The sequence below is a fragment of the Haematobia irritans genome, chromosome 3, assembly GCF_050003625.1.
Source record: "Haematobia irritans isolate KBUSLIRL chromosome 3, ASM5000362v1, whole genome shotgun sequence".
In the NCBI taxonomy this organism is placed as follows: domain Eukaryota; kingdom Metazoa; phylum Arthropoda; class Insecta; order Diptera; family Muscidae; genus Haematobia; species Haematobia irritans.
In genome coordinates, this window is record NC_134399.1 from 109397143 (window position 1) to 109423323 (window position 26181).

At 29.4% G+C, this 26181-nt stretch overlaps 1 protein-coding gene across 3 annotated transcripts in view; it reads left to right on the forward strand.

Annotated features, from left to right (window-relative positions):
- The window catches only part of mud (mushroom body defect), a 42122-nt gene extending 20598 nt beyond the window's left edge, over positions 1 to 21524 (forward strand). The window contains exons 10-12 of one of the 3 annotated variants that reach the window (XM_075299933.1): positions 5656 to 5755; positions 6555 to 6851; positions 20901 to 21524. In XM_075299933.1, the coding sequence (XP_075156048.1) occupies positions 5656 to 5755; positions 6555 to 6851; positions 20901 to 20954 (451 nt within the window). In that variant the 3' untranslated portion in view covers positions 20955 to 21524. Of the gene's footprint in view, positions 1 to 5655; positions 5756 to 6554; positions 6852 to 14137; positions 17511 to 20900 lie in introns of those variants that run through there. The other 2 variants (XM_075299931.1, XM_075299932.1) reach the window with 2 other exon arrangements.
- Positions 21525 to 26181: the final 4657 nt, after the last annotated feature.

A 26181-nucleotide genomic window follows, 5' to 3' on the forward strand; every position in this document is an offset into this window, starting at 1 on the left:
CCATAATGTATAAAAAAATGAAATAGAAAACATGAATAAGTAAGGGCTCTAGGGGAGACAATGTCATTTCCCAGCAAAAAAATTTGGAAGTTCTTCCAAAGGCTCAACTTTAAAAGCACTTCCAAAAGATGTACTCCCAACGATGTTCTTTATTTTAACTACACAAGAAGTTCTTTTAATTTAAGTATTTATAACTCGCTTTTTTCTTATTTTTAATGGGTAAATTTAATTTTTTGTTTCAAAAAGGTTAAAAACAGAGTAAGCTTTAATAAAATGGTACAAATGATTGAAACTTTGTCGACAAAAATGCTAAATCCAATCTGAAAAAATAGTGAATTTTTGAAAATATTTGAAGTGAAACGTTAGAATCCATTAAAAATTATAAAAAAAATTATAAAAATTATTTATTTGGCAAAATATCAAAGAATTTTTTAATTTACACCCAAAACATTGAATTCGGCTCACACCTAAAGAAGTGATGCAAATTCAGTGCAACGGCTGTTAAAATGGAGGACTTCCGTCCTATGACAAGCCCATGTTAAATTCATCGCTTCTGCGTCAATTTTGCACCACTTCCGGATCCAAAAAGAACATTTTCATTACTTTTTTGGCGACGCTTTTTTTGCTGGGTTTTTAACTAATCGGGGTTTTCGAGAATCGATTGTGTCGATGGGCAAATCGAGTAATGGGTTTTTTCAAAATCCATGAATTTTGTTAAAAATTGTCGAAAATTATACCCAAAAAATATATTTTTTGTCTTCAATCACGAAATTAATTGATCCAATTAATTTTCAATTGAAATATCTTCAATCAGAAATGATAGTATCAATAAAAAAATAATTGATCCAATTAAAAAAATTAATTGATACATTAATTTTTTGATTGATTTTTGTTTCAATTAAAAATTTTGTTGAATCAATTAAATGTTTAATTGAATATTTTTTTACAACTCAATTAAGACTTTAATTGGAAAAATTTTCGTGATTTTTTTTTCTGTGCAGAGTTAACCTTTTGATAATTTGACTAATCGAGATTTAATGATTTCCAAAAACGACTCAATGGAATACATAATTTTGTGATATTTTTGTCAAAATCGTCTAAGCGACTATGAAATTGATCAAACGCGACTAATCGATTATTTTCGAACATGATATAAAGTAATCGAATCGATAACATGACTTATGCTATGGTCACACTGGGAAAATATTTGACAGAAATCAAAAATGAATCCGTCGCCTAAGCCAAACCAGAAAACATATTTAGCTCATATGTTATTTTTCAAAAACCGTATCCAGATAACAGGTTGGCTGATAAGTCCCCGGTCTAACAAAGAAAAACACATTTTTTTGTCCCTTCAAGAGCGATACAACGATTATAACGACCTTCCAATTTTTTGATACCATTTTGGTAGTACTCCTTCGGTTTTGCCTCAAAATAGGCCTCAGTTTCGGCGATCACCTACAAATTTTTTCCCTGCGAGCATCCTTTTGAGGTCTGAGAAACAAGAAAAAGTCGCTGGGGGCCAGATCTGCAGAATACGGTGGGTGGGGAAGCAATTCGAAGCCCAAATCATGAATTGTTGCCATCGTTCTCAATGGCTTGTGGCAATGTAACTTAGGCACAGGAACTGGTAAATTGTGGTCAACAGTGAGAGCCCTCTCGAACCCCGCTACAAGGGATGATGGGATTTCAGTCACCTTTGGCGACGTGACTGTGACTGATCCGAAGAGATGCGCCAAATACTTCAACCGACAGTTTGTCGAGCATCCCGAGAGTGATAGAGCGTACGTGGTCTCCGAGCCGACGACACACCACAATTTACCGCAGCCGAAGTTACCAATGTCATCAACAGCGCGAAACCATCTAAGGCTCTGGGCCCCGACGGAATTTCAATGCTAATGCTGAAGCATCTGGGAATACTGGCAGTTGAGTACCTGACCAGACTCCTCAATTTGTCCTTGGAATCACTCGTTACACACAAAAAATTTTTTTTTCAATCACGAAATTAATTGATCCAATTAATTTTTAATTGAAATGTCTTCAATCACAGAAATGATAGTATCAATTAAAAAATTAATTGAAGGTCAATTAAAAAGTTAATTGATCCAATTTAAAAATTAATTGATACTATTATTTTTGTGATTGTCAATTAAAATTTTAATTGGAAAAATTTTCGTGAAATTTTTTTGTGTGTATACCCGATGTCTGGAAGATGGGAAGAGTGATTCCACTACTGAAGCCAGGCAAAGATTCGAGTAAAGGTGAATCGTACAGACCGATATCCCTTCTCTCGCCAGTAGCCAAGACACTTGAGGCACTACTCCTCCCCAGCCTTGTGGAGAATTTTCCAGCTGCCCACCATCAACATGGATTCCGTAAGGTACACAGTACGACGACAGCCTTACATGCCATTTCGACACATATCAATAGGGGACTTAATCAGCCCAAGCCGAGTCATAGGATGGTCCTCGTGGCGCTTGACCTATCGAAAGCGTTCGATACGGTCAACCATGCCACATTATTCGAGGACATCGAGAACACGTCCCTACCGGCAGGAACGAAGCGTTGGGTTCTGAATTATATGTGTGGACGCCAGTCGTACGTGGAATTCAGGGACAAGAAGTCAAAACCCCGTAGAGTTAAACAGGCAGTTCCCCAGTGCGGGGTGATATCTCCGGCACTGTTTAGCCTCTACCTGTCCTCGATTCCACCCCCTCCTGACGGCGTCGAGATTGTGTCTTATGCGGACGATTGCACAATCATGGCATCCGGGCCCATTGTTGATTACATTTGCAATCGATCAAATGTCTACCTCGCTGATCTTACCAGTTATTTCACTGCAAGAAATTTGAGGATATCTCCCACCAAATTCTCAGCCACACTATTCACTACATGGACGGCGGAAGTACGCAGGCAGTTGAATATCAGAGTCGATGGCGAAACAATTCCGACAACAAATTACCCCAAGATTCTCGGGGTCACATTCGACAGCCTTTATAAGTCGTCCGCCCATGCCACTGCAATTTGTGATAAGCTCCGCGGTAGAAACAAGGTCCTCAAGTCGCTTGCCGGCAGCACTTGGGGTGCGGTCAAAGAAACCTTGTTAACTACATATAAGGCAATTGTCACGTTAGTGGTAAACTATGCAGCGCCAGTGTGGACCCCTCAAACGAGCGATACGCAGTGGAGTAACATACAGACCAGTCAGAACGCTGCCCTTAGAACCGCAACAGGATGTCTCCGCAGTTCACCCCTGGATCACCTTTATGCGAAGACCAAGATCATCCCAGTGCGTCGACACAACTACATGTTGTCAAAACAGTACCTCTTGGGTTGCCATCGAAGTTGTCATCCGAATCACCATCTTGTGGATAGACAACCTCCACCCAGGAATGTAAGGGTTCATCTTCACCTTCTAGAGCCCGATATCCAGCGTTACAAAAGAGAGCCTCTAGATCAGGCAGCATACCAGACAGGTCTGAACAGGATTCATGAGGATACTGTAGCTGAAGCGGTGAGAAGCTACAAGGTTAATCCTGTTCTCGGAGTCCGACCGCCGCCCATAGCACCGGAAGAGAGACCTCCCACGGCAGACAAGGGTAGTTTTGGCCCAACTAAGATCAGGCAAGTGCAGCCGCCTCAATTTATACTTATCAGTGATTGATAGCAGTGTAGCTGACGTGTGTCCCATCTGTAATCAAGGGCCACATGACACTCGTCACCTTTTTGCTTGCCCAGCTAAGCCTACCCGTCTCACTACCAGATCGCTCTGGACACACGCCATCCTTGTCGCAGAGTTCCTTGATCTGGCTACCAGCTGAACTACACAAGCATAGAACAAAATGGATGAAACTACATTAAAAACTGTTACAACAACAACAACTTGTGGCACGGTGCGTTGTCTTGGTGGAACAACACTCTTTTCTTCTTCATATTGGACCGTTTTGCCGCGATTTCGACCTTCAAACGCTCCAATAACGCCATATAATAGTCACTGTTGATGGTTTTTCCCTTTTCAAGATAATCGATAAAAATTATTCCATGCGCATCCCAAAAAACAGAGGCCATTACTTTGCCAGCGGACTTTTGAGTCTTTCCACGCTTCGGAGACGCTTCACCGGTCGCTGTCCACTCAGCCGACTGTCGATTGGAGTGATGGAGCCATGTTTCATCCATTGTCACATATCGACGGAAAAACTCGGGTGTATTACGAGTTAACAGCTGCAAACACCGCTCAGAATCATCAACACGTTGTTGTTTTTGGTCAAATGTTAGCTCGCGCGGCATCCATTTTGCACAGAACTTCCGCATATCCAAATATTGATGAATGATATGACCAACACGTTCCTTTGATATCTTTCAAGGCATCTGCTATCTCGATCAACTTCATTTTACGGTCATTCAAAATCATTTTGTGGATTTTTGTGATGTTTTCGTCGGTAACCAACTCTTTCGGGCGTCCACTGCGTTCACCGTCCTCCGTGCTCGTGAAATGAGGCTTGAATTTTTCATACCAATCAATTATTGTTGATTTCCCTGGGGCAGATTCCGGAAACTCATTATCAAGCCAAGTTTTTGCTTCCACCGTATTTTTTCCCTTCAGAAAACAGTATTTTATCAAAACGCGAAATTCCTTTTTTTCCATTTTTTTCACAAAAACAAAAGTTGCTTCACAAAAGACGCTCAATTTTGACACGAATCATTTGAAGGTTGGTACTATAAAAAAATAATATGCATATAATACTAGCGACGCCATCTATGTGTCAGACCGGGGACTTATCAGCCAACCTGTCTTATGAGGAAGAGAAGAAAATACTAAGCCAACATTTGGATCGGGTTTTCAAGGAAACCTATTTCTTTCTACACACACAATTTCGGAGTGAGCATAAAAATGTCGACATTAACCCGAAATGTGCTGTAATTATTTTTTTTTCAAATTTCGAAATGTCATCGGTATGTTTATCAGCGATCAACACGAGAAGATTTAGTGACGTTCTAATGTGTGTGGGAGCCACCGTGGTGCAATGGTTAGCATGCCCGCCTTGCATACACAAGGTCGTGGGTTCGATTCCTGCTTCGACCGAACACCAAAAAGTTTTTCAGTGGTGGATTACCCCACCTCAGTAATGCTGGTGACATTTCTGAGGGTTTCAAAGCTACTCTAAGTGGTTTCACTGCAATGTGGAACGCCGTTCGGACCCGGCTATAAAAAGGAGGTCCCTTGTCATTGAGCTTAACATGGAATCGGGCAGCACTCAGTGATAAGAGAGAAGTTCACCAATGTGGTATCGCAATGGACTGAATAGTCTAAGTGAGCGTGATACATCGGGCTGCCATCTAACCTAACCTAACCTAATGTGTGGGACCATGTGGTCACGCCAGTACAGCCCGGGTTAAATTCTCACTCAACTTTGTTATACTGAACTCGGAGCCGGTATAATATTAACATTCCATTCTCCTCTATGAAGTTATTTTGCGAAAAGCATGCTGGATTTTTTAAAATTTTCAGAATTGTAAACCGATTAAAAAATTAGTTTTTTTTTAATTTTTCGATCAGTCAATTTAAGATTGATCATTTTTAGATGAATATCTTATATAAAAATATATAATTTACTTATACAGAAAATATTTTCTTTTATATTTTATTCCTTTTAGTGCCGAAGAGCTCAAGTACCGCAACTCCCTATTACCACCCCATCTCAGAAGTGCCTATGCTGCGCAATATGAAAGTGAACTTGCCGAAGATGAATTAAAAGTAAGCAATATGTCCCACAATGATCTAATAACAAATATATCCAATATACAAACTAATGTATCACAAAATCCTATTGAAAAACATTGTCAACATGCCAAACATATCCTGCATACATCACAATTGAGTAACATAAGTTCCATTAACCCATCAAGTACACCAAAGAATGTCAAGACCTTACATTCGACGCCACTTATTAGAAAAATTCATCCAAATATTTCAAGAATTATAAATAATTTGAAATGATCTATTTATAAAACAAATTTAAATTGTATGTATATTTATAGCAATATAGGGCAATTAATTTTTAAATTATTTTTTTGACAAACAAATTTAAATTGTATGTATATTTATAATAATAATGGGGCAATTTATTTTTAAATTATTTTTTTTTTTTTTTTTTGACAAACAAATTTGTATTTTGTATTATGGGAAAAAAAATTTTATTATTAAAATTTTATTTCATTAATAATGAAATAATAAAGAAATTGGATTTTAAACAAACATTTTTAAGGTATTTACATAATTTATATCAAAGGTTTTTTATGTATAAAATTTTTTGTCTTTGTACAGTTTTTATGATTGTCCTACCATTGTTTGTGTGTACATGTTTTGTTTTATCTACTTTTTATTGTTTGTCTTTTTTTATATGTCCCAGAAAGTGTATGCTTATGTGTGTATTGGTCCTTACAGTGGTGTCGATTTAATTTGAAACAAAAAATCTTTTTTTTTTTTAATAAAACTTTTTTATTATTTATTTATTTCATTTAAATTAATCTCTTTTTATTTGTTCACCTTTTAGGATGGCCCTCATAGTTTTGATGATAGCATGAGTGCCCTCTTAAGTACTACTGCCGGTGGTACACGCAAAAAATGTAATGGCGTTACCCATTATAAGCGTCCCGGGCCACCCACTCCTAGCAAAAATGGACGTTTATCATTTGGCGGTGTTGTTGGCATTGCCGAACCGTCACGTGAAATTCTCAAAGAGTCTTTCGATAGTGCTAATTCAGGAACAGCAGTATCATCGTCATCTAAAACTCCAGCTCGTTTTAATTTTTTTGCATCACGCTTTAGCATGGGCAATGGAAAGGATGAGGTAAGTGTTATGCAATATATTTTGTTTATACAAGAACAAGTTTCGTGGCTATGTGTGTGTTTGTATGTAATTAGGTAAAATTATTTGATTTTGTGTTTTTAAACGTACCTGCAATCACTCGGAAGTTCCATATTACATACCCCAGTTTTATTACATACACATCTTCGTACAATGAGAGGGATAAACTGTAGCAACTTGCATTTAGGACGACTTTTGACTAAAACTAGTTTTTTTGGTGTTGGTCGAAATCGACCAAAAAAGACAGGTGGATGCAAAATGAAATTAAGGGCATATGTACCCATGGATAATGAATGAAAAGGAAAATTTCTAGACTATAAATTGCTTTACGTCGATCTGTCTATATTAATTGATGAACATTAAATAAATAAGTCGTAGCACGTATAGATGCTCAAATCTAACACGCTTAAAATTCAACAATCAAAACAAGTTTGAATACTAACAGAACCCAAATAAATCTTCTGAAAGATGTAACTTAACGAGATTTGCGGGAAAATTATTCAATTTGATTTGTAGTTTAATAGTTAGCCACAGAATGTCTAAAGCTGTGATTCTTAAATTATGATACCTGTGACCACAGGGGTCTATAACGAATGTTAACCAAATCTTAGATGGACCAAAACTATCCTAGTCCGTATAGGGATGTCACATTCTTCGGGTACTATGAACGGTGACATAGTAGGTCAGGGATTTTGAACATTCGTTGTTATAACGAAAATGACAAAAGTTTCTATAGAAATAAAATTTTGACAAAACTTTCTATAGAATTAAAATTTTGACAAAAATTTCTATAGAAATAAAATTTTGACAAAATTTTCTAAGAAATAAAATTTTGACAAAAATTTCTATAGAAATAAAATTTTGATAAAATTTTCTATAGAAATAAAATTTTGACAAAATTTTCTATAGAAATAAAATTTTTGACAAAATTTTCTATAGAAATAAAATTCGGACAAAATTTTCTATAGAAATAAAATTTTGACAAAATTTTCTATAGAAATAAAATTTTGAGAAAATTCAATTTAATTGAAAATTTTAATTTTCATGTTATTTCATACAATAAATAAAATTTTTACAAAATTTTCTATAGAAATAAAATTTTGAGAAAATTTTCTATAGAAATAAAATTTTGAGAAAATCTTCTATAAAAAAAAAATTCACAAAATTTTTCATAGAAATAAAATTTTTGACAAAATTTTCTATAGAAATAAAATTTTGATTAAATTGTCTATAACAATAAAATTTTGACACAATTATCTATAGAAATAAAATTCTGACAAAATTTTCTAAAGAAATAAAATTTTGTCAAATATTTTTATAGAAATAAAATTTTGACAAAATTTTCTATAGAAATACAATTTGACAACATTTTCTATAAAAATAAAATTTTGACAAAAATTTCTATAGAAATACAATTTGACAAAATTTTCTATAGCAATAAAATTTTGACAAAATTTTCTATAGCAATAAAATTGTGACAAAATTTTCTATAGAAATAAAATTTTGAGAAAATTTTCTATAGAAATAAAATTTTGACAAAATTTTCTATAGAATAAAATTTTGACAAAATTTTCTATAGAAAAAAATTTTGACAAAATTTTCTATAGAAATAAAATTTTGACAAAATTTTCTATAGAAATAAAATTTTGACAAAATTTTCTATAGAAATGAAATTTTGACAAAATTTTTATAGAAAAAAAATTTTGAAAAAATTTTCTATAGAAATAAAATGTTGACAACATTTTCTATAGAAATAAAATTTTGACAAAATTTGCTATAAAAATAAAATGTTGACAAACTTTTATATAGAAATAAAATTTGGCAAAATTTTCTATAGAAAAAAAATTTTGACAAAATTTTCTATAGAAATAAAATTTTGACAAAATTTTCTATAGAAATAAAATTTTGATAAAATTTTCCATACAATAAATTGTGAGTAAGTTCATTTTTTTGTAGATGTTGTTATAACGAAAATGACAAAAGTTTCTATAGAAATAAAATTTTGACAAAACTTTCTATAGAATTAAAATTTTGACAAAAAATTCTATAGAAATAAAATTTTGACAAAATTTTCTAAGAAATAAAATTTTGACAAAAATTTCTATAGAAATAAAATTTTGATAAAATTTTCTATAGAAATAAAATTTTGACAAAATTTTCTATAGAAATAAAATTTTTGACAAAATTTTCTATAGAAATAAAATTCGGACAAAATTTTCTATAGAAATAAAATTTTGACAAAATTTTCTATAGAAATAAAATTTTGAGAAAATTCAATTTAATTGAAAATTTTAATTTTCATGTTATTTCATACAATAAATACAATTTTTACAAAATTTTCTATAGAAATAAAATTTTGAGAAAATTTTCTATAGAAATAAAATTTTGAGAAAATCTTCTATAAAAAAAAAATTCACAAAATTTTTCATAGAAATAAAATTTTTGACAAAATTTTCTATAGAAATAAAATTTTGATTAAATTGTCTATAACAATAAAATTTTGACACAATTATCTATAGAAATAAAATTCTGACAAAATTTTCTAAAGAAATAAAATTTTGTCAAATTTTTTATAGAAATAAAATTTTGACAAAATTTTCTATAGAAATACAATTTGACAACATTTTCTATAAAAATAAAATTTTGACAAAAATTTCTATAGAAATACAATTTGACAAAATTTTCTATAGCAATAAAATTTTGACAAAATTTTCTATAGCAATAAAATTGTGACAAAATTTTCTATAGAAATAAAATTTTGACAAAATTTTCTATAGAATAAAATTTTGACAAAATTTTCTATAGAAATAAAATTTTGACAAAATTTTCTATAGAAATAAAATTTTGACAAAATTTTCTATAGAAATGAAATTTTGACAAAATTTTTATAGAAAAAAAAATTTTGAAAAAATTTTCTATAGAAATAAAATGTTGACAACATTTTCTATAGAAATAAAATTTTGACAAAATTTGCTATAAAAATAAAATGTTGACAAACTTTTATATAGAAATAAAATTTGGCAAAATTTTCTATAGAAAAAAAATTTTGACAAAATTTTCTATAGAAATAAAATTTTGACAAAATTTTCTATAGAAATAAAATTTTGATAAAATTTTCCATACAATAAATTGTGAGTAAGTTCATTTTTTTGTAGATGTAGTCCCGTGCAAGCTATATCGTTAAAGCATTTAAAATTCGACCTATTTACAATTCAAGGCATACTTATACACCCAAAAAATTGTCCCTAATAGGAGATATCATTCAATTCATTCGAAATAAAAATTAACAAACCACAAAATTTTGATCAAAAACTTTAAAAAAGATATTTTTAAATTTGATAGATTTTTTGTAGCACATGTAGCACCTGTAATATTGAAGCCATGTGACAATTTAAACCACACAAATTGCTTGGACTTATTGGGCCAAATTAATATATGTCGTATTAGCATGAGTTGTTTGTAGAGTCCACGATCTACCCATCAAATATCCAAAATTTCCAATACGGTTTCCTATGAGTAGCTTCTAAACTGTTGGAGAGCAGAATAGCGGAATCCGCCGATTTATTTAAATATGAGCTCAGATATTCAACTTCACATTCAACAAAAATCAAAGCGTTTTAGCATGAGAATCTGTTTACCAGTAATCTTCATCTCTGACCTGATCATCTCATATGACTAGTCATACCAGTTTTTGCAGGACCCTTGCGGTTGGCCATAAATTTCAAATATAACTTACTTACTCCTTGTGTCCGTTATTGCTTACTAGGCAGATTTCACAAAGTCTGTGTAGAAATAACATTTTGACAAAATTTTCTATAGAAATAAAATTTTGACAAAATTTTCTATAGAAATAAAATTTTGACAAAATTTTCTATAGAAATAAAATTTTGATAAAATTTTCTATAGAAATAAAATTTTGACAAAATTTTCTATAGAAATAAAATTTTGACAAAATTTTCTATAGAAATAAAATTTTGAGAAAATTCAATTTCATTGAAAATTTTAATTTTCATGTTATATCATACAATAAATTGTGAGTAGGTTCCCGTGCAAGCTATATCGTTAAAACTTTTAAAATTCGACCTATTTACAATTCAAGGCATATTTTTACACCCAAAAAATTGTTCTAATAGGAGATATCATTCATTCATTCGAAATGAAAATTAACAAACCACAAAATTTTGATCAAAAACTTTAAAAAAATATATTTTTATATTTGATAGATTTGTGGTAGAATTTTCTTAAAATTTTGGTAGATTTTTTGTAGCACAAGTAGCACCTGTAATATCGAAGCCATATGACAATTTAAACCACACAAATTGCTTGGACTTATTGGGCCAAATTAATATATGTCGTATTAGCATGAGTTGTTTGTAGAGTCCACGATCTACCCATCAAATATCCAAATTTTCCAATACGGTTTCCTATGAGTAGCTTCTAAACTGTTGGAGAGCAGAATAGCGAAATCCGCCGATTTAAATATGAGCTCAGATATTCAACTTCACATTCAACAAAAATCCAAGTGTTTTAGCATGAGAATTTGTTTACCAGTAAACTTCATCTCTGTTCTGGTCATCTCATATGACTAGTCCTACCAGTTTTTGCAGGACCCTTGCGGTTGGCCATAAATTTCAAATATAACTTACTTACTCCTTGTGTCCGTTATTGCTTACTAGGCAGATTTCACAAAGTCTGTGTAGAAATAAAATTTTGACAATTTTCTATAGAACTAAAATTTTGACAAAATTTTCTATAGAAATAAAATTTTGATAAAATTTTTATAGAAATAAAATTTTGACAAAATTTTCTATAGAAATAAAATTTTGACAAAATTTTCTATAGAAATAAAATTTTGACAAAATTTTCTATAGAAATATAATTTTGACAAAATATTTTATAGAAATAAAATTTTGACAAAATATTTTATAGAAATAAAATTTTGACAAAATTTTCTATAGAAATAAAATTTTGAAAAAATTTTCTATAAAAGAAAAATTTTGACAAAATTTTCTATAAAAGTAAAATTTTGACAAAATTTTCTATAGAAATAAAATTTTGACAAAATTTTCTATAAAAATACAATTTTGACAAAATTTTCTATAGAAATAAAATTTTGATAAAATTTTCTATAGAAATAAAATTTGTTGTTGTTTTTTTATTGCAGCTTAAAACCATACATTGACTAAACTACATGTGTAGCTTAACCAACAGAGGAAAAGAATGCTTAAAGAACAAAACCAACAATAACAAAACAAAACAAATGGAAATAAAATTTTGATAAAATTTTTTATAGAAATAAAATTTTGACAAAGTTTTCTATAGAAATAAAATTTTGATAAAACTTTTATAGAAATAAAATTTCGATAAAATTGTTTATAGAAATAAAATTTTGACAAAGTTTTCTATAGAAATAAAATTTTGATAAAATTTTTATAGAAATAAAATTTTGACAAAATTTTCTATAGAAATAAAATTTTGACAAAATTTTCTATAGAAATAAAATTTTGACAAAATTTTCTATAGAAATAAAATTTTGATAAAATTTTCTGTAGAAATAAAATCTTGACAAAATTTTCTATAGAAAAAAATTTTGACAAAATTAAATTTCATTGAAAATTTTAATTTTCATGGTATTTCATACAGTAAATTGTAAGTTTACCCTTTTTGTAGTTGTAATTCCGTACAAAAGCTAAATCGTTCAAACATTTAAAATTGGAACCATTTACTATTCAAGGTGTATTAATACACCCATAAAATTGTTGCTAATAGGAGGTATCATTCATACATTCGAAAAAAACTTTAACTAATCACAAAATGTTTTATCAAATAAAAGTTGTTCTGTTGTTTTCGAGCTTGAGATCTAACAACAAAAAGATAAAATTTTTTATCTTTTTTCTGTGAGTGTCGCAAAGTGTGACTTTTGCGACATACATACGTTTACGACGGTATTATACGTATGTCGCAAAAGTCGTAAAACTAATGTAAAAAACCTAATTTTAAATTAAAGAAATTGTGAACATTTTTTAATTTAATTTAGTTGGGCTCCCCGATAAAAGGGATGAAGAATGCTTTATGTTGTATGTATTTATTCAAAACTCTACTAGTTCTACATCCCTCATTCGCAACTTCAAACAATTCTTGGTTTGCGTGGTCCATACTGTCCACCTAAGCCTTAGTTGCATCAGCGAATGATTAGTTACAATTTTGTAAAATTTTAATTAGTATGGAAATTAGCTCTAACGTGATTTTATAAAATTCTCTCTATAACAAAAATTCACTTTTGCAAGACTCAAGTAGTAATACTTCCTTCCAGTTTCTGCAGAAATTTTGGAAAGAAAGGATAAGCGAATACCGACCGTCACGTTTACAGCACCGTCAAGTAGTACATTGTAATTTCGGCTTGGAATCTCCAATTGAAATAACTCTATTCTATAGCTTTTTAAACCCGTTAATAACTTTTTGAACATTCTTGAGAATTCAAAATTTCTTCGCACATATTATCATCTTGGATATCATTTGATGTCTAGCTGAAGGGACTGAAGTAGTTTGAGTTTGTGACGTTTGCTACTTTTCTTACATTTACGACGCGTATGTGACGTTTACAACTTTACAACAGTCGCAAACCTAAAATAGCTTGATACAGACCGTCTCTGGTCTCCACTGGGAATCGGACAATCGCTTTAATGATGTTTGGGGCGTTCCTCTCAGCAACGTCAGATAGACAGAAGATTGCACTTTTCTCATATTTTGTTGAATGCACAGGTGAAATGGATTCAATCACAATTTCAACAGACATTAGTTTTGGATATTGATTCAATCACGGAAATGATAATATCAAGAATCGACATTAATTAAACAATTAATTGATCCAATTAAAAATTTTATTGACCCGATTATTTTATGTGACTGATTTTTGTTTTGAACAATTGATCCAATTAACTTCTTTATTATTTTTTTTTTTGCATTTCTTTAAGCAATTCAAAGCCTTGGATGGTTTTCAAATTTATTTACAATTTTAATTGGAAAACTATATGCAATGTTTGTATTGTGTTGCTACGTATTTGTTAGTCTCAGTGTGTCTGTACCAAAGGCAGTCACCTAACTTTATATTTTCTCCAAGTTGAAAGTTTGTTTGTGGATGTTGTAGATTTTGTCGATGTCTTTTTACTACAAAAGTTAATATGTTTGTCTTGTCCATGTGTTCAAAATTGAATTGATCACCCAAATTAAATCAACGATTTTTATGCTCTTATTTTATGCTCCCAAAGAAACCAGCTATCAAGCAAAATATTAACATCAATACTTTAAAACAAAGCAAACAAAGCCATCCTCCTCAATTAAAAGCCATTAATCGACGTTTATTAGTAGGGGTAGGCTGTACATCAACTCCACGTAAGAGTAAAGTACATTATGATCATCGACGTTTATTAGATCAGTTGTTAACCTCTTCGCCATCACCTTCTCCTTTGTCGTTAGAGCAAAAACCAATTAAAATTGAAAAGAAAATAACTCCACCAGATGTAAGTATCATTGAGACACCAGTTACAAGTTTGCCCTATCAAGAGCCTCCAAAGGCACCATGTCGCAAACAGACCGCAAAACGGTTAGAAGCCATAGCGGCTGGTCTAAAACACAAACGTCGCAATTCGTCCATTTATGGGCGACGTCTCTCAAGACGTATGCAAGAAATTTGTACACCTACAAGTGGAGAGACTACAACTTCGGCATACTCCAATACCCCCAAAGATAAGAGTCGAAGGCAAACCATAAGCTCTTCTGCTACGACAACATCTGGTGGCATTGTCAATAAAACCGTAATACTACAAAAGCGTCTAACGAAGAAACCCCAAAAGGAGAGAAATGCCAGGCCTTCGTTAAATCTTAAGGGAGGTATCTTTGTAAAGCATCGTAACACCCATAGGGGTTTACAACATGATCAATATCGTTATAAAGCCCGCAAACAACGTCTAGATGAATTCAATAAAGGGCGAGATTTCAGGTTACTGTCGAAAAATGTGGTGGAAACGCCAAAACAGCAAAAGACTGTGATAGCAAATCTAACCTACGATATAGCCAATAACAATTATAAGGCGGCGCCATACAATCCAGAAGAAATGACAATTATTACCCCAGCAGATTTGGATGAAGAAGAAACGGAAGATTCATCTTTTCTATGTACCTCTGAAACATTCGATACCAAGGAAGCTATAAATTTGTATCCCTATAATGTCTGTGATTATGATTCCGATGGCGAAGTTGATAAAGATGAAATTGAAGAGTTTGGAGGCAATATAACCAAAGATATAAAAATCAAAAAGGAACTTGTTACCTCTTTACAATTAGAGGAATTCGATAGATATATAAGCAAGGCAGTGAAACAAGAATCGAGCGAAAAATACTCTTATTTATCCAATGGTAGTTCACAACACTTTGAGAAACTTGTTATGGAAACTGAATCTAATGCTCCCTTTGAAATTAAACGGATAGAGTTTAATGTTAGTGGTAGCAGTTGTTATACAACATCACAAAATCCAACAAAAGATATATTGACCTCGTCAAGTTCCAATAGTATTTCCCAACATCATCATCATCATCATCGAACTGAGGCAATAGTTGATTTTCCCCAAGATCAGCATGTGGAATATGATGTATTGGGGATGTCATCACCACCACCACCACCGCCATCACCATCACAACCAAATCAATTCTCACCCAGCAGTAATCCTGGAAATTTATCACGTATTATTTACGGCGGTACTGTAATCTATAATAGACGTTTACCCAATATCAACACTACCTATGTACGCAAATCTTCGATTTATGTCAAGAATAAAAATTCAAATTTATCTTCCGATTCCATGTCGGCGAATGATGTCATTTTGATTGCAAATCAAACAATTACAGTAGCTGACTTGGCACGCATGTGGAAACAAATGGATAGTTCAGCACGTTTAATAGTGAGTTTTGCGGTATTGGCCTCGTTTACAACATTATTGGGTCTATTCTTGTCATTTTATGCTAAGCATTGAAGAAATGGGCGCAAAAGGTACACGGCCACTGAAACAAGTATTAACTATATAACGCTTATTTGAATAGAAATTTTGAATATGGTTGTATCAATTTTTTGAAATCGCATTGCAATATACTAACTTTATTAGTTTCATTACGATATAAAGTTATCCTATACGAACCATGCGTTTCCCAAATAACTCGGTTTGTTTTTTTTTTTTTTTTGTTTCGCTGTGAGTGAGCTCGCTATTTGCTAAATTTAAATTTTTCGATGGAAATTTACTTATTTTCACTTATTATATTGAATTTATACAAATCGATCTCTAAATGTTTTGAAACTGATCTTTCGAAATATTCTCAATATGGAATACATTTTGTATTATTGTGATTTATTATCAATTATTATTATCTCAAAGGTAAAATGATTTACATTATTAGATTTATAAGTACACTATGTATGTTGTCGTTTAAATTCAAAATTAAGACGCTTAACTAAGTTGTATACTGGAATTATGGATTTAGTTCATAACCAAATTTTATTTTTATGTAATTGTCATAATCGCATATGTTTATTTGTTAATGTGAAAAGATCTAAGAAAATGTTAGAAAAAAATACAAAATTTGTTTCATTTCAATATCTCAATATTAGATGTTATATTGAAATCTTAAAATTGAATCTTTTGGCGAAGCAGTTGCTTTAACCCTGAAACAAAACTGCGAAGAAAAAATATGTTTTGTCTTCAATCACGAAATTAATTGATCCAATTAATTTTTAATTAAAATGTCTCCAATCACAGAAATGATAGTATCAATCACCAAAGTCAATTAATAAACTAATTGTTCCAAATAAAAAATTAATCTATACAATTAAATTTTGTAATTGATTTTTATTTCAATTAAAAATTTTATTGAAACAATTAAATTTTTAATTGAATATTTTTTTTAAAAATCAATTAAAATTTTAATTGGAAAAATTTTGCTAATATTTTTTTTCTGTGTGGGTAAATAGTTGAGGCGAAAAACTGGTTACCAAAAATAATGAGTTTTCCAAATTACTTATTATTATTTTTTTATTATTTATTTTTTCGTTGTGAATTTGTTCGTTATTTGGCTAACAAATTATGAGTGAATAACTTCAAAATTTCAATTTTTTTTTATACTAAATTTAAATTTATTTCAATTTTCAATTTCATAATTTTTCAGATGGAAAGTTTTCTTATTATATTATATTAAATCGAATTTGTGCAAATCGATCTAGTTTTATATTCTAAAAATGTTTTTTGAAACTGATCCTTCCAAATATTCTCAATATGGAATACATTTTGTATTGTCATGATTTATTATCAAGTTTAAAAAATGAAATTTTTTACATTATTGGATTTATAAGCACATTGTATATGGCGTCATTTAAATTCAAAATCAAGATTATGTAATATTCTATACCCCTTAAATATGTTGTATACCGGACTATACGGAAGACTACGTAATATTCTATACCTCTTAACTAAGTTGTATACAGGAATTATGGATTTAGTTCATAACCAAAATTGTTTATGTACGAATTGTCATTATCGCATATGTCTATTTGTTAATGTGAAAAGATCTAAGAAAATGTTAAAAAAAATTACAAAATTTGTTTCATTCCAATATCTCAATATGTGGGATGTTATTAAAATCGGAAATAACAGTTGCGTAATCCTTGCGTAATCCTAGAATCCTAGAAAACAAACTTCTAGGATTCTAGGATTACGCAAGGATTACGCTAGGATTGAGGTGAAAAACTCGTTACGAAAAGCTTATGTTTCATTACTCCCAGCAATACCGTATACTTGGAAATAATGTGTTACCGTAAACGATTGCTTTCGAGGAATATTTCGGGGAATATCGGAAGCTGTTTTATTTTTAATGTCTTTATTTATTTATTTATTTATTTCATATTTATACTTATAAGTAAATTACAAGCATAAAGGATAAAGCTAATGTCTTTAAATGCATTTTAATATTTACAAATTTTGTCAAAATTTTATTTTTATAGAAATTTTTCTCAAAATTTTATTTCTATAGAAAATTTTTTCAAAATTTTATTTCTATAGAAAATTTTGTCAAAATTTTATTTCTATAGAAAATTTTGTCAAATTTTATTTCTATAGAAAATTTTATAAAAATTTTATTTCTATAGAAAATTTTGTCAAAATTTTATTTTTATAAAAAATTGTCAAAATTTTATTTCTAAAGAAAATTTTGTCAATATTTTATTTTCATAGAAAATTTTATTTTTATAGAAAATTTTGTCAAAATTTTATTTCTATAGAAAATGTTGTCAAAATTTTATTTCTATAGAAAATTTTGTCAAAATTTTATTTCTATTGAAAATTTTATTTCTATATAAAATTTTGTTAAAATTTTATTTCTATAGAAAATTTTGTCAAAATTTTATTTCTATAGAAAATTTTGTCAAAATTTTATTTCTATAGAAAATTTCCTCAAAATTTTATTTTAATAGAAAATTTTCTCAAAATTTTATTTTAATAGAAAATTTTGTCAAAATTTTATAGCTAAAGAAAATTTTGTCAAAATTTTATTTCTATAGAAATTTTTTTCATAATTTTATTTCTATAGAAATTTTTGTTAAAATTTTATTTCTATAGAAAATTTAGTCAAAATTTTATTTCTATAGAAAATTTTGTTAAAATTTTATTTTTATAGAAAATTTTGTTAAAATTTTATTTTTATAGAAAATTTTGTCAACATTTTATTTCTATAGAAAATTTTGTCAAAATTTTATTTCTATAGAAATTTTTTTCAAAATTTTATTTCTATAGAAATTTTTTTCAAAATTTTATTTCTATAGAAATTTTTGTTAAAATTTTACTTCTATAGAAAATTTAGTCAAAATTTTATTTCCATAGAAAATTTTGTCAAAATTTTATTTCTATAGAAAATTTTGTTAAAATTTTATTTTTATAGAAAATTTTGTCAACATTTTATTTTTATAGAAAATTTTGTTAACATTTTATTTTTATAGAAAATTTTGTCAAAATTTTATTTCTATAAAAAATTTTGTTAAAATTTTATTTCTGTATAAAATTTTATATAAATGTTTTTTCTATAGCAAATTTTGTCAAAATTTTATTTCTATAGAAAATTTTGTCAAAATTTTATTTCTATAGAAAATTTTGTCAAAATTTTATTTCCAAGAAAATTTTGTCAAGATTTTATTTCTATAGAAAATTTTGTCAATATTTTATTTCTATAGAAAATTTTCTCAAAATTTTATTTTAATAGAAAATTTTGTCAAAATTTTATAGCTATAGAAAATTTTGTCAAAATTTTATTTCTATAGAAAATTTTTTCATAATTTTATTTCTATAGAAATTTTTGTTAAAATTTTATTTCTAAAGAAAATTTTGTCAAAATTTTATTTCTAAAGAAAATTTTGTCAATTTTTTTTTTCTATAGAAAATTTTGTCAAAATTTTATTTTTATAGAAAATTTTCTCAAAATTTTATTTCTAAAGAAAATTTTGTCAAAATTTTATTTCTAGAGAAAATTTTGTCAAATTTTTTTTTTATAGAAAATTTTTTCAAAATTTTGTCAAAATTTTATTTCTATAGAAAATTTCCTCAAAATTTTATTTTTATAGAAAATTTTCTCAAAATTTTATTTTAATAGAAAATTTTCTCAAAATTTTATTTTAATAGAAAATTTTGTCAAAATTTTATATCTATAGAAAATTTTGTCAAAATTTTAATTCTATAGAAATTGTTTTCAAAATTGTATTTCTATAGAAATTTTTGTTAAAATTTTATTTCTATAGAAAATTTAGTCAAAATTTTATTTCCATAGAAAATTTTGTCAAAATTTTATTTCTATAGAAAATTTTGTTAAAATTTTATTTTTATAGAAAATTTTGTCCACATTTTATTTCTATAGAAAATTTTGTCAAAATTTTATTTCTATAGAAATTTTTTTCAAAATTTTATTTCTATAGAAATTTTTTTCAAAATTTTATTTCTATAGAAATTTTTGTTAAAATTTTATTTCTATTGAAAATTTAGTCAAAATTTTATTTCCATAGAAAATTTTGTCAAAATTTTATTTCTATAGAAAATTTTGTTAAAATTTTATTTTTATAGAAAATTTTGTCAACATTTTATTTCTATAGAAAATTTTGTTAACATTTTATTTTTATAGAAAATTTTGTCAAAATTTTATTTCTATAGAAAATTTTGTTACAATTTTATTTCTGTAGAAAATTTTATAAAAATGTTTTTTCTATAGCAAATTTTGTCAAAATTTTATTTCTATAGAAAATTTTGTCAAAATTTTATTTCTATAGAAAATTTTGTCAAAATTTTATTTCTATTGAAAATTTTGTCAAAATTTTATTTCTATAGAAAATTTTGTCAATATTTCATTTCTATAGAAAATTTTGTCAAAATTTTATTTCTATAGAAAATTTTGTCAATATTTTATTTCTATAGAAAATTATTTCAAAATTTTATTTCTATAGAAAATATTGTCAAAATTTTATATCAATAGAAAATTTTGCCAAAAATTTATATCTATAGAAAATTTTGTCAAAATTTTATTTATATAGAAAATTTTGTCAAAATTTTATTTATATAGAAAATTTTATCAAAATTTTATTTCTATAGAAAATTTAGTCAACATTTTATTTCTATAGAAAATTTTGTCAAAATTTTATTTCTATAGAAAATTTTGTCAAAATTTTATTTCTATAGAAAATTTCCTCAAAATTTTATTTCTTTAGCAAATTAAAAAAATCTTGTTTTTTTTTTGTTGAAGATGTCAAGAAATTTTTTCTATAGAATATTTGATCAAAAATTTATTTCTATAGAAAACTACCAAAACATCAAGATTAATGCACTACTATTTTACTACCGAAGCCATTATTAATTTTGTAAACATGGAAAGTCGTTTATAAAGCACATAATTAGTACATATTCATTAACTGGACATAATTAATTAACCTATATTATTATTTTTGTATTATTTCAGAATACCCCACCCATAAATAAAAGACGTTTGAGCAATATGTTCAAAAGAAAATAAACCTAGATCGTCCAATCTATATGTTGTCATTGTCCATAGTTGTGCCGTCCGGTATATGGGGATTTGTAGTATATGTGAGAATAATTTTATTTAATTGTTTGTGTATGTGTTAATATTATTGTTTTGTGTTTTCTATTTATTATATTAAACATTCCCATAAATATTTTACAAATATGATGTCTCATTATTAAGGTGGAATTACATACCAAGCGTTAAACTTCCGTAGGTTGGTGGAAATTTTTTTTTTCTCCTTAAGTGAAAGGACGAGCTTCGTTGGAATGTCTGACAAAGCAACAATTAACTCTTCCATTAAAGCACAGACTAACGCGTGGTATGTAAGTCTACCTTTAATTCTATGAATGTCAAAATTAACATTTTTGTATATTCGAAAGAATATAATTAAAATTTTTCTTTTCGAATATTGATTTACTTAATTTAAATTGCATATTATTATTTTAAGAATAATAAGTATTAAAAAGTATTTCATGCTATGTATAGTTTATAACTTAATATTTAGGATTGTGTATATATTGTATTATAATAATAAAATTATTATTGTTTTTGGTTTAATGAGAACACGTATAATTTTTTTAATGTTTGAATACTGTGTATTCAAAAGTCGACTTCTGTGTATCCTCTAGAATAATAATAGAATTTTGATATTTTTTGAAAATCTAGGCAAATCGACTATTGATTATTACCAAAATCGGCTACACAGAAAAAAATGTCACGAACATTTTTCCAATTAAACTATTAATTGAGTCTTAAAAAATATTCAATTAAAATTTTAATTGATTCAACAAATTTTTTAATTGAAATAAAATTCAGTCACTAAAATGATAGTATCAATTATTTTTTTAATTGGATCAATTAATTTTTTAATAGGCTTTCAATTAAATTTTTAATTGATGCTATCATTGCTGTGATTGAAGACATTTCAATTAAAAATTAATTGAATCCATTAATTTTATGATTGAAGACAAAAAATATTTTTTTTTGTATGTAATTAAAAAAATAAACAAAATTCAACACTACACACAAAAAATATTTTTCGCTTTCAATCACGAAATTAATTTTAAATTGAAATGTCTTTAATCACAGAAATGATAGTATCAATTAAAAAATTAATTGAAAGTCAATTGAAAAATTAATTGATCCCATCAAAAAATTAATTGATACTATTATTTTTTGTGATTGTTTTTCCTTTTCAATTAAAAAGTTTGTTGAATCAATTAAAATTTTAATTGTTTCTGTGTAGTGTCGCAATTTGACAGCGGACAGCTCTATCGTAAACCTTGACATTTTTGAGGTTATACGTACTCAGGACGTTTTGATGTACGAGCGCTATTGGTGTTGTTTACAGCAACTTAATAGATTCATCTCGCCCAAAAAAATGGATTTAAATCGTGAACATTTTCGTCCAATTTTTTTTGTACAACTTTCGACTTGGATTAACTCATCAACAGTGCATCGATGAACTTAATTCATATTGTTGCCCTAAAATTTTGTCTAGCAATCGATGGTACGGTGAATTCAACCGAGGTCGTAGTTCACTCAAAGACGATTTTCGTCCAATATATCCGAAAATCATTGATGCTGTGCGCCAACTGATATTGCAAGATCGTCATATGACTCATTGTGAGATTGCGACATCCTTAGGCTTTAGTGGGACCAGCATACATTCAATATTGCATGAACCTTTGAAAGTCAAAAAATTTTTTTTTGTTCGCATTGAATCCCACACAATTTGTAAATCGCTAAACAAAAGGCTAGTGTCGATTGGTCGAAAGAAATGCCCCAAAAATACGAGCGCGGTGTTTCGAAACACGTTTATGAGATCGTGACAGAAGATGAACCGCGAATGAGCCCGAAGGTAAACAGCAGCCATTTGAATGTGTGTTTCAAGATGAGCCACTTCCAACAAAAGTTGCTGGCGCACGAAACACTTCCAAGCAAATGATAGCCTGTTTTTCGAAAAAAATCGGATATGTAGCTATCGCACCGCTAGAACAAATCCGAACAGTTAATTCTTAGTTGTACACAACCATTTGTTTACCAGTTTCTTCCAAGAAATCAAGAAAACCAACCGCCAAATATGGATCACTCATCACCACGATAATGCGAGCTCTCACACATCGAGCTCTCACACACTGCCCAACAAGAAAAGAGCTTCAAAAAAAGGAGTTTGGATCCTCAACTTGTGATGCAGAAGTAGTGCAAACTTGGATCATCTACAATTAATTTTACATGGGCTTGTCATAAGACGGAAATACTTCGTTTACGGATCCTTTGCATTGCTTTAGAAGTTGTGCCTTGAATGTTCATCTGAATGAAGAAATTAAAAAAAAAAACTAAAAAACTATTTTTTTCACCAATTTCACTTTTTATTTTTATCAATATTTTTTATTGCACTTTTATATTCTAATTTTTAAATTTGAAAAATTTTTCGCGTCTACAGCAGAACGCCATTTAACACGAAGTGCCGAAACGTCAAATAAAATATGTGTGATATGATCGTAATATGACACCAAGTCATAACATTCTAACTGCTTCTTGAGAGGTTCTTTATTAGTATGAATGAATAAATGAAGAACACAGGTTCAAATCTCACCAGCGGCAATTTTTTTATCAAATATTTTTTTTTATACTCTGCATCGTTTTTATTCATGCCTGTTCTGAGTCTCACTGCACTGTACACCACACAGCACACATTCTTCACACCTCTCAAAAAGTTAGTTGTTTGACTCACACGTGAGAAAACTTTTTGGAATTTCTGATCGAAACATTTAAACAGCTGATTTTTTTCTGCAATACGTTGTATTTGCAGACAGGAACCATAAAATAAACCTATAGTATAGTAGTAGAAAGGTATAGTAGAAAGTGGAAAAAAGAATGAAACAACCCCCTAAAAAGAATTTTTTGAAAATTGGACCAAAGTTGACCGATTTGCTTGAAATGTTTATTGAAGGTTGGGGTTGGTATCTAGACAATGATCCGCTTCTTTATTTTTCTATATTTGGTCGCGGAGGGGGACCTCCCCGTTGTCCGACTTTTTTTTTTTAAAGTACAGTGAAAAAAATAAAATTCTCTAAATTATTTGAGATTTACAGAGAACATGCGGTGAGGTTATGAAATTAATATGGCGTACGGGAAGGGGGACCTCCCACTTGCCCGACTTTTTGCAACTTGGAACAAAATTATCCGATTTACTTGAAAATTTCAGGGAAGGTTGAAGGGGGCGTCTAGACAAAGAACGGCTACTTTATTTTTCGATATTTGGTCGGGGAGGGAGACCTTCCCTTTGCCCGACTTTTTTAAAGTACAGTGAAAACAAAACTAAAGTCCTCCAACTGAAATTTTACGGAAAAAATGGGGGAGGTTATGAAATTTATATCAGGTTCCTAATTTTTTAATATTTGGTCGGGGAAAAATAAAAAAGTATTGACGCTTCTCTTAAGAACATACAGAGAAGGTTAGGTTATGTGGCAGCCCGATGTATCAGGCTCACTTAGACTATTCAGTCCATTGTGATACCACATTGGTGAACTTCTCTCTTATCACTGAGTGCTGCCCGATTCCATGTTAAACTCAATGACAAGGGACCTCCTTTTTATAGCCGAGTCCGAACGGCTTTCCACATTCGAGTGAAACCACTTAGAGAAGCTTTGAAACCCTGAGAAATGTCACCAGCATTACTGAGATGGGATAATCCACTGCTGAAAAACTTTTTGGTGTTCGGTCGTAGCAGGAATCGAACCCACGACCTTGTGTATGCAAGGCGGGCATGCTAACCATTGCACTACGGTGGCTCAGAGAAACAATTAAACTTTTCCAAGTTACTTGAAATTTACAGAGGACGTGGGGAGAGGTTATGAAATTGACATTGGATACCTCATTTTGTTATATTTGGACGGAAGAAGGGCCGCCCCTTGCCCTGCTTTTTGAAAATTGGACTTAACCTTAACCTGAACCTTCCTTGCCCCACACTTGAAGGAAAGTTTCTAGATTTTCTTGGAATTTTCAGGTGCTACTCACTTCGGTGTTTGTCGATATTGTAACGGAGAAATTGACGTCCCTTTAAAACGAAATTGACGTCCCTTTAAAACAATAGAACAAAATTTAACCTTATCCGATCTACTTGAAATTTACAGGGAACGTGGGAGGAGGTGATTAAATTAATACAAGATTTTTTGATATCTGGTTGGGGAAGGGGAATAGTGAAATAAACTACTTCGATAGAATCTATAGGGACCGTTGGGTAGTTTGTGAAAAATAATATAGGGTACGTGATAGTCCGATATCAGGTCGGAGTGGAGCGAAGGTCGCGAGAAGGGAACCCATTAGTCCGATATTTTGAAAATTGAAAGTAGAGGGTTGTCCGTAAATGGGAACTCGGTACATAATTTTATGATTTTTTCACAGGCCGCACTTCTTTTTAGTAAAGAACTTAATTTTCCGGTATGTTGAGGAGAAGGATACCTTTCCTTGACAAATCACACTTAAAATTCACAAGAAATATAGAAGATTGTCCAACTACTTGAATACAGAACATTATTTTTTTTTTTAAGACGGTCCGTTTTACATCTGCATATCCGCCGTATTCACCAACCAACTCTCCGACTCTATTTTCTTTAAACCTTGTGCACTCTTTGGGTCAATTTGACCCAACTTTGATTTTAAAACGTAATTTTTATTCCTTCGAGTTCGAGTTTAGCCGCTAAAATCGTAATTATTTCACGATTACTTTTCTTTAATAATCCATTTTAAGGAATACAAATTTTGTGAAAATTTGCTTTGGGCTATTCCTCACCAAGTTATAATAAAAAATTTGCAACAAATATGCATAATTTTATGCCTTTTTTACAGATTTAGTTTTCACTTTGGCGGCAAAACTCAAACTCAGTACTCACCTTAAGTTATTGGATATTTTTTTCTGAAACTTTTATTTATCCATTACAGGGACGAATTTATGTTTTTAGAAGATAATAATAAAAATAAAATATTTCCATAATCCGATATAACAATCCGCACGCGGAAGCGGCACTTATCCAAGGAGTGCACAAGGGTTAAGAGCCAATAAACCCATTTTATAAAAAGCCATGCAAAGAAAATTTTTTAGAGTCAAAAGAAAACTAGGTTTATCTAAAGTTTCGTTCCTCAAAAAAGAGTATCCTTCATTCAGTGCAATTAGAATGTTGAACGTCTATTTTTCACTAATCGCTAAAGT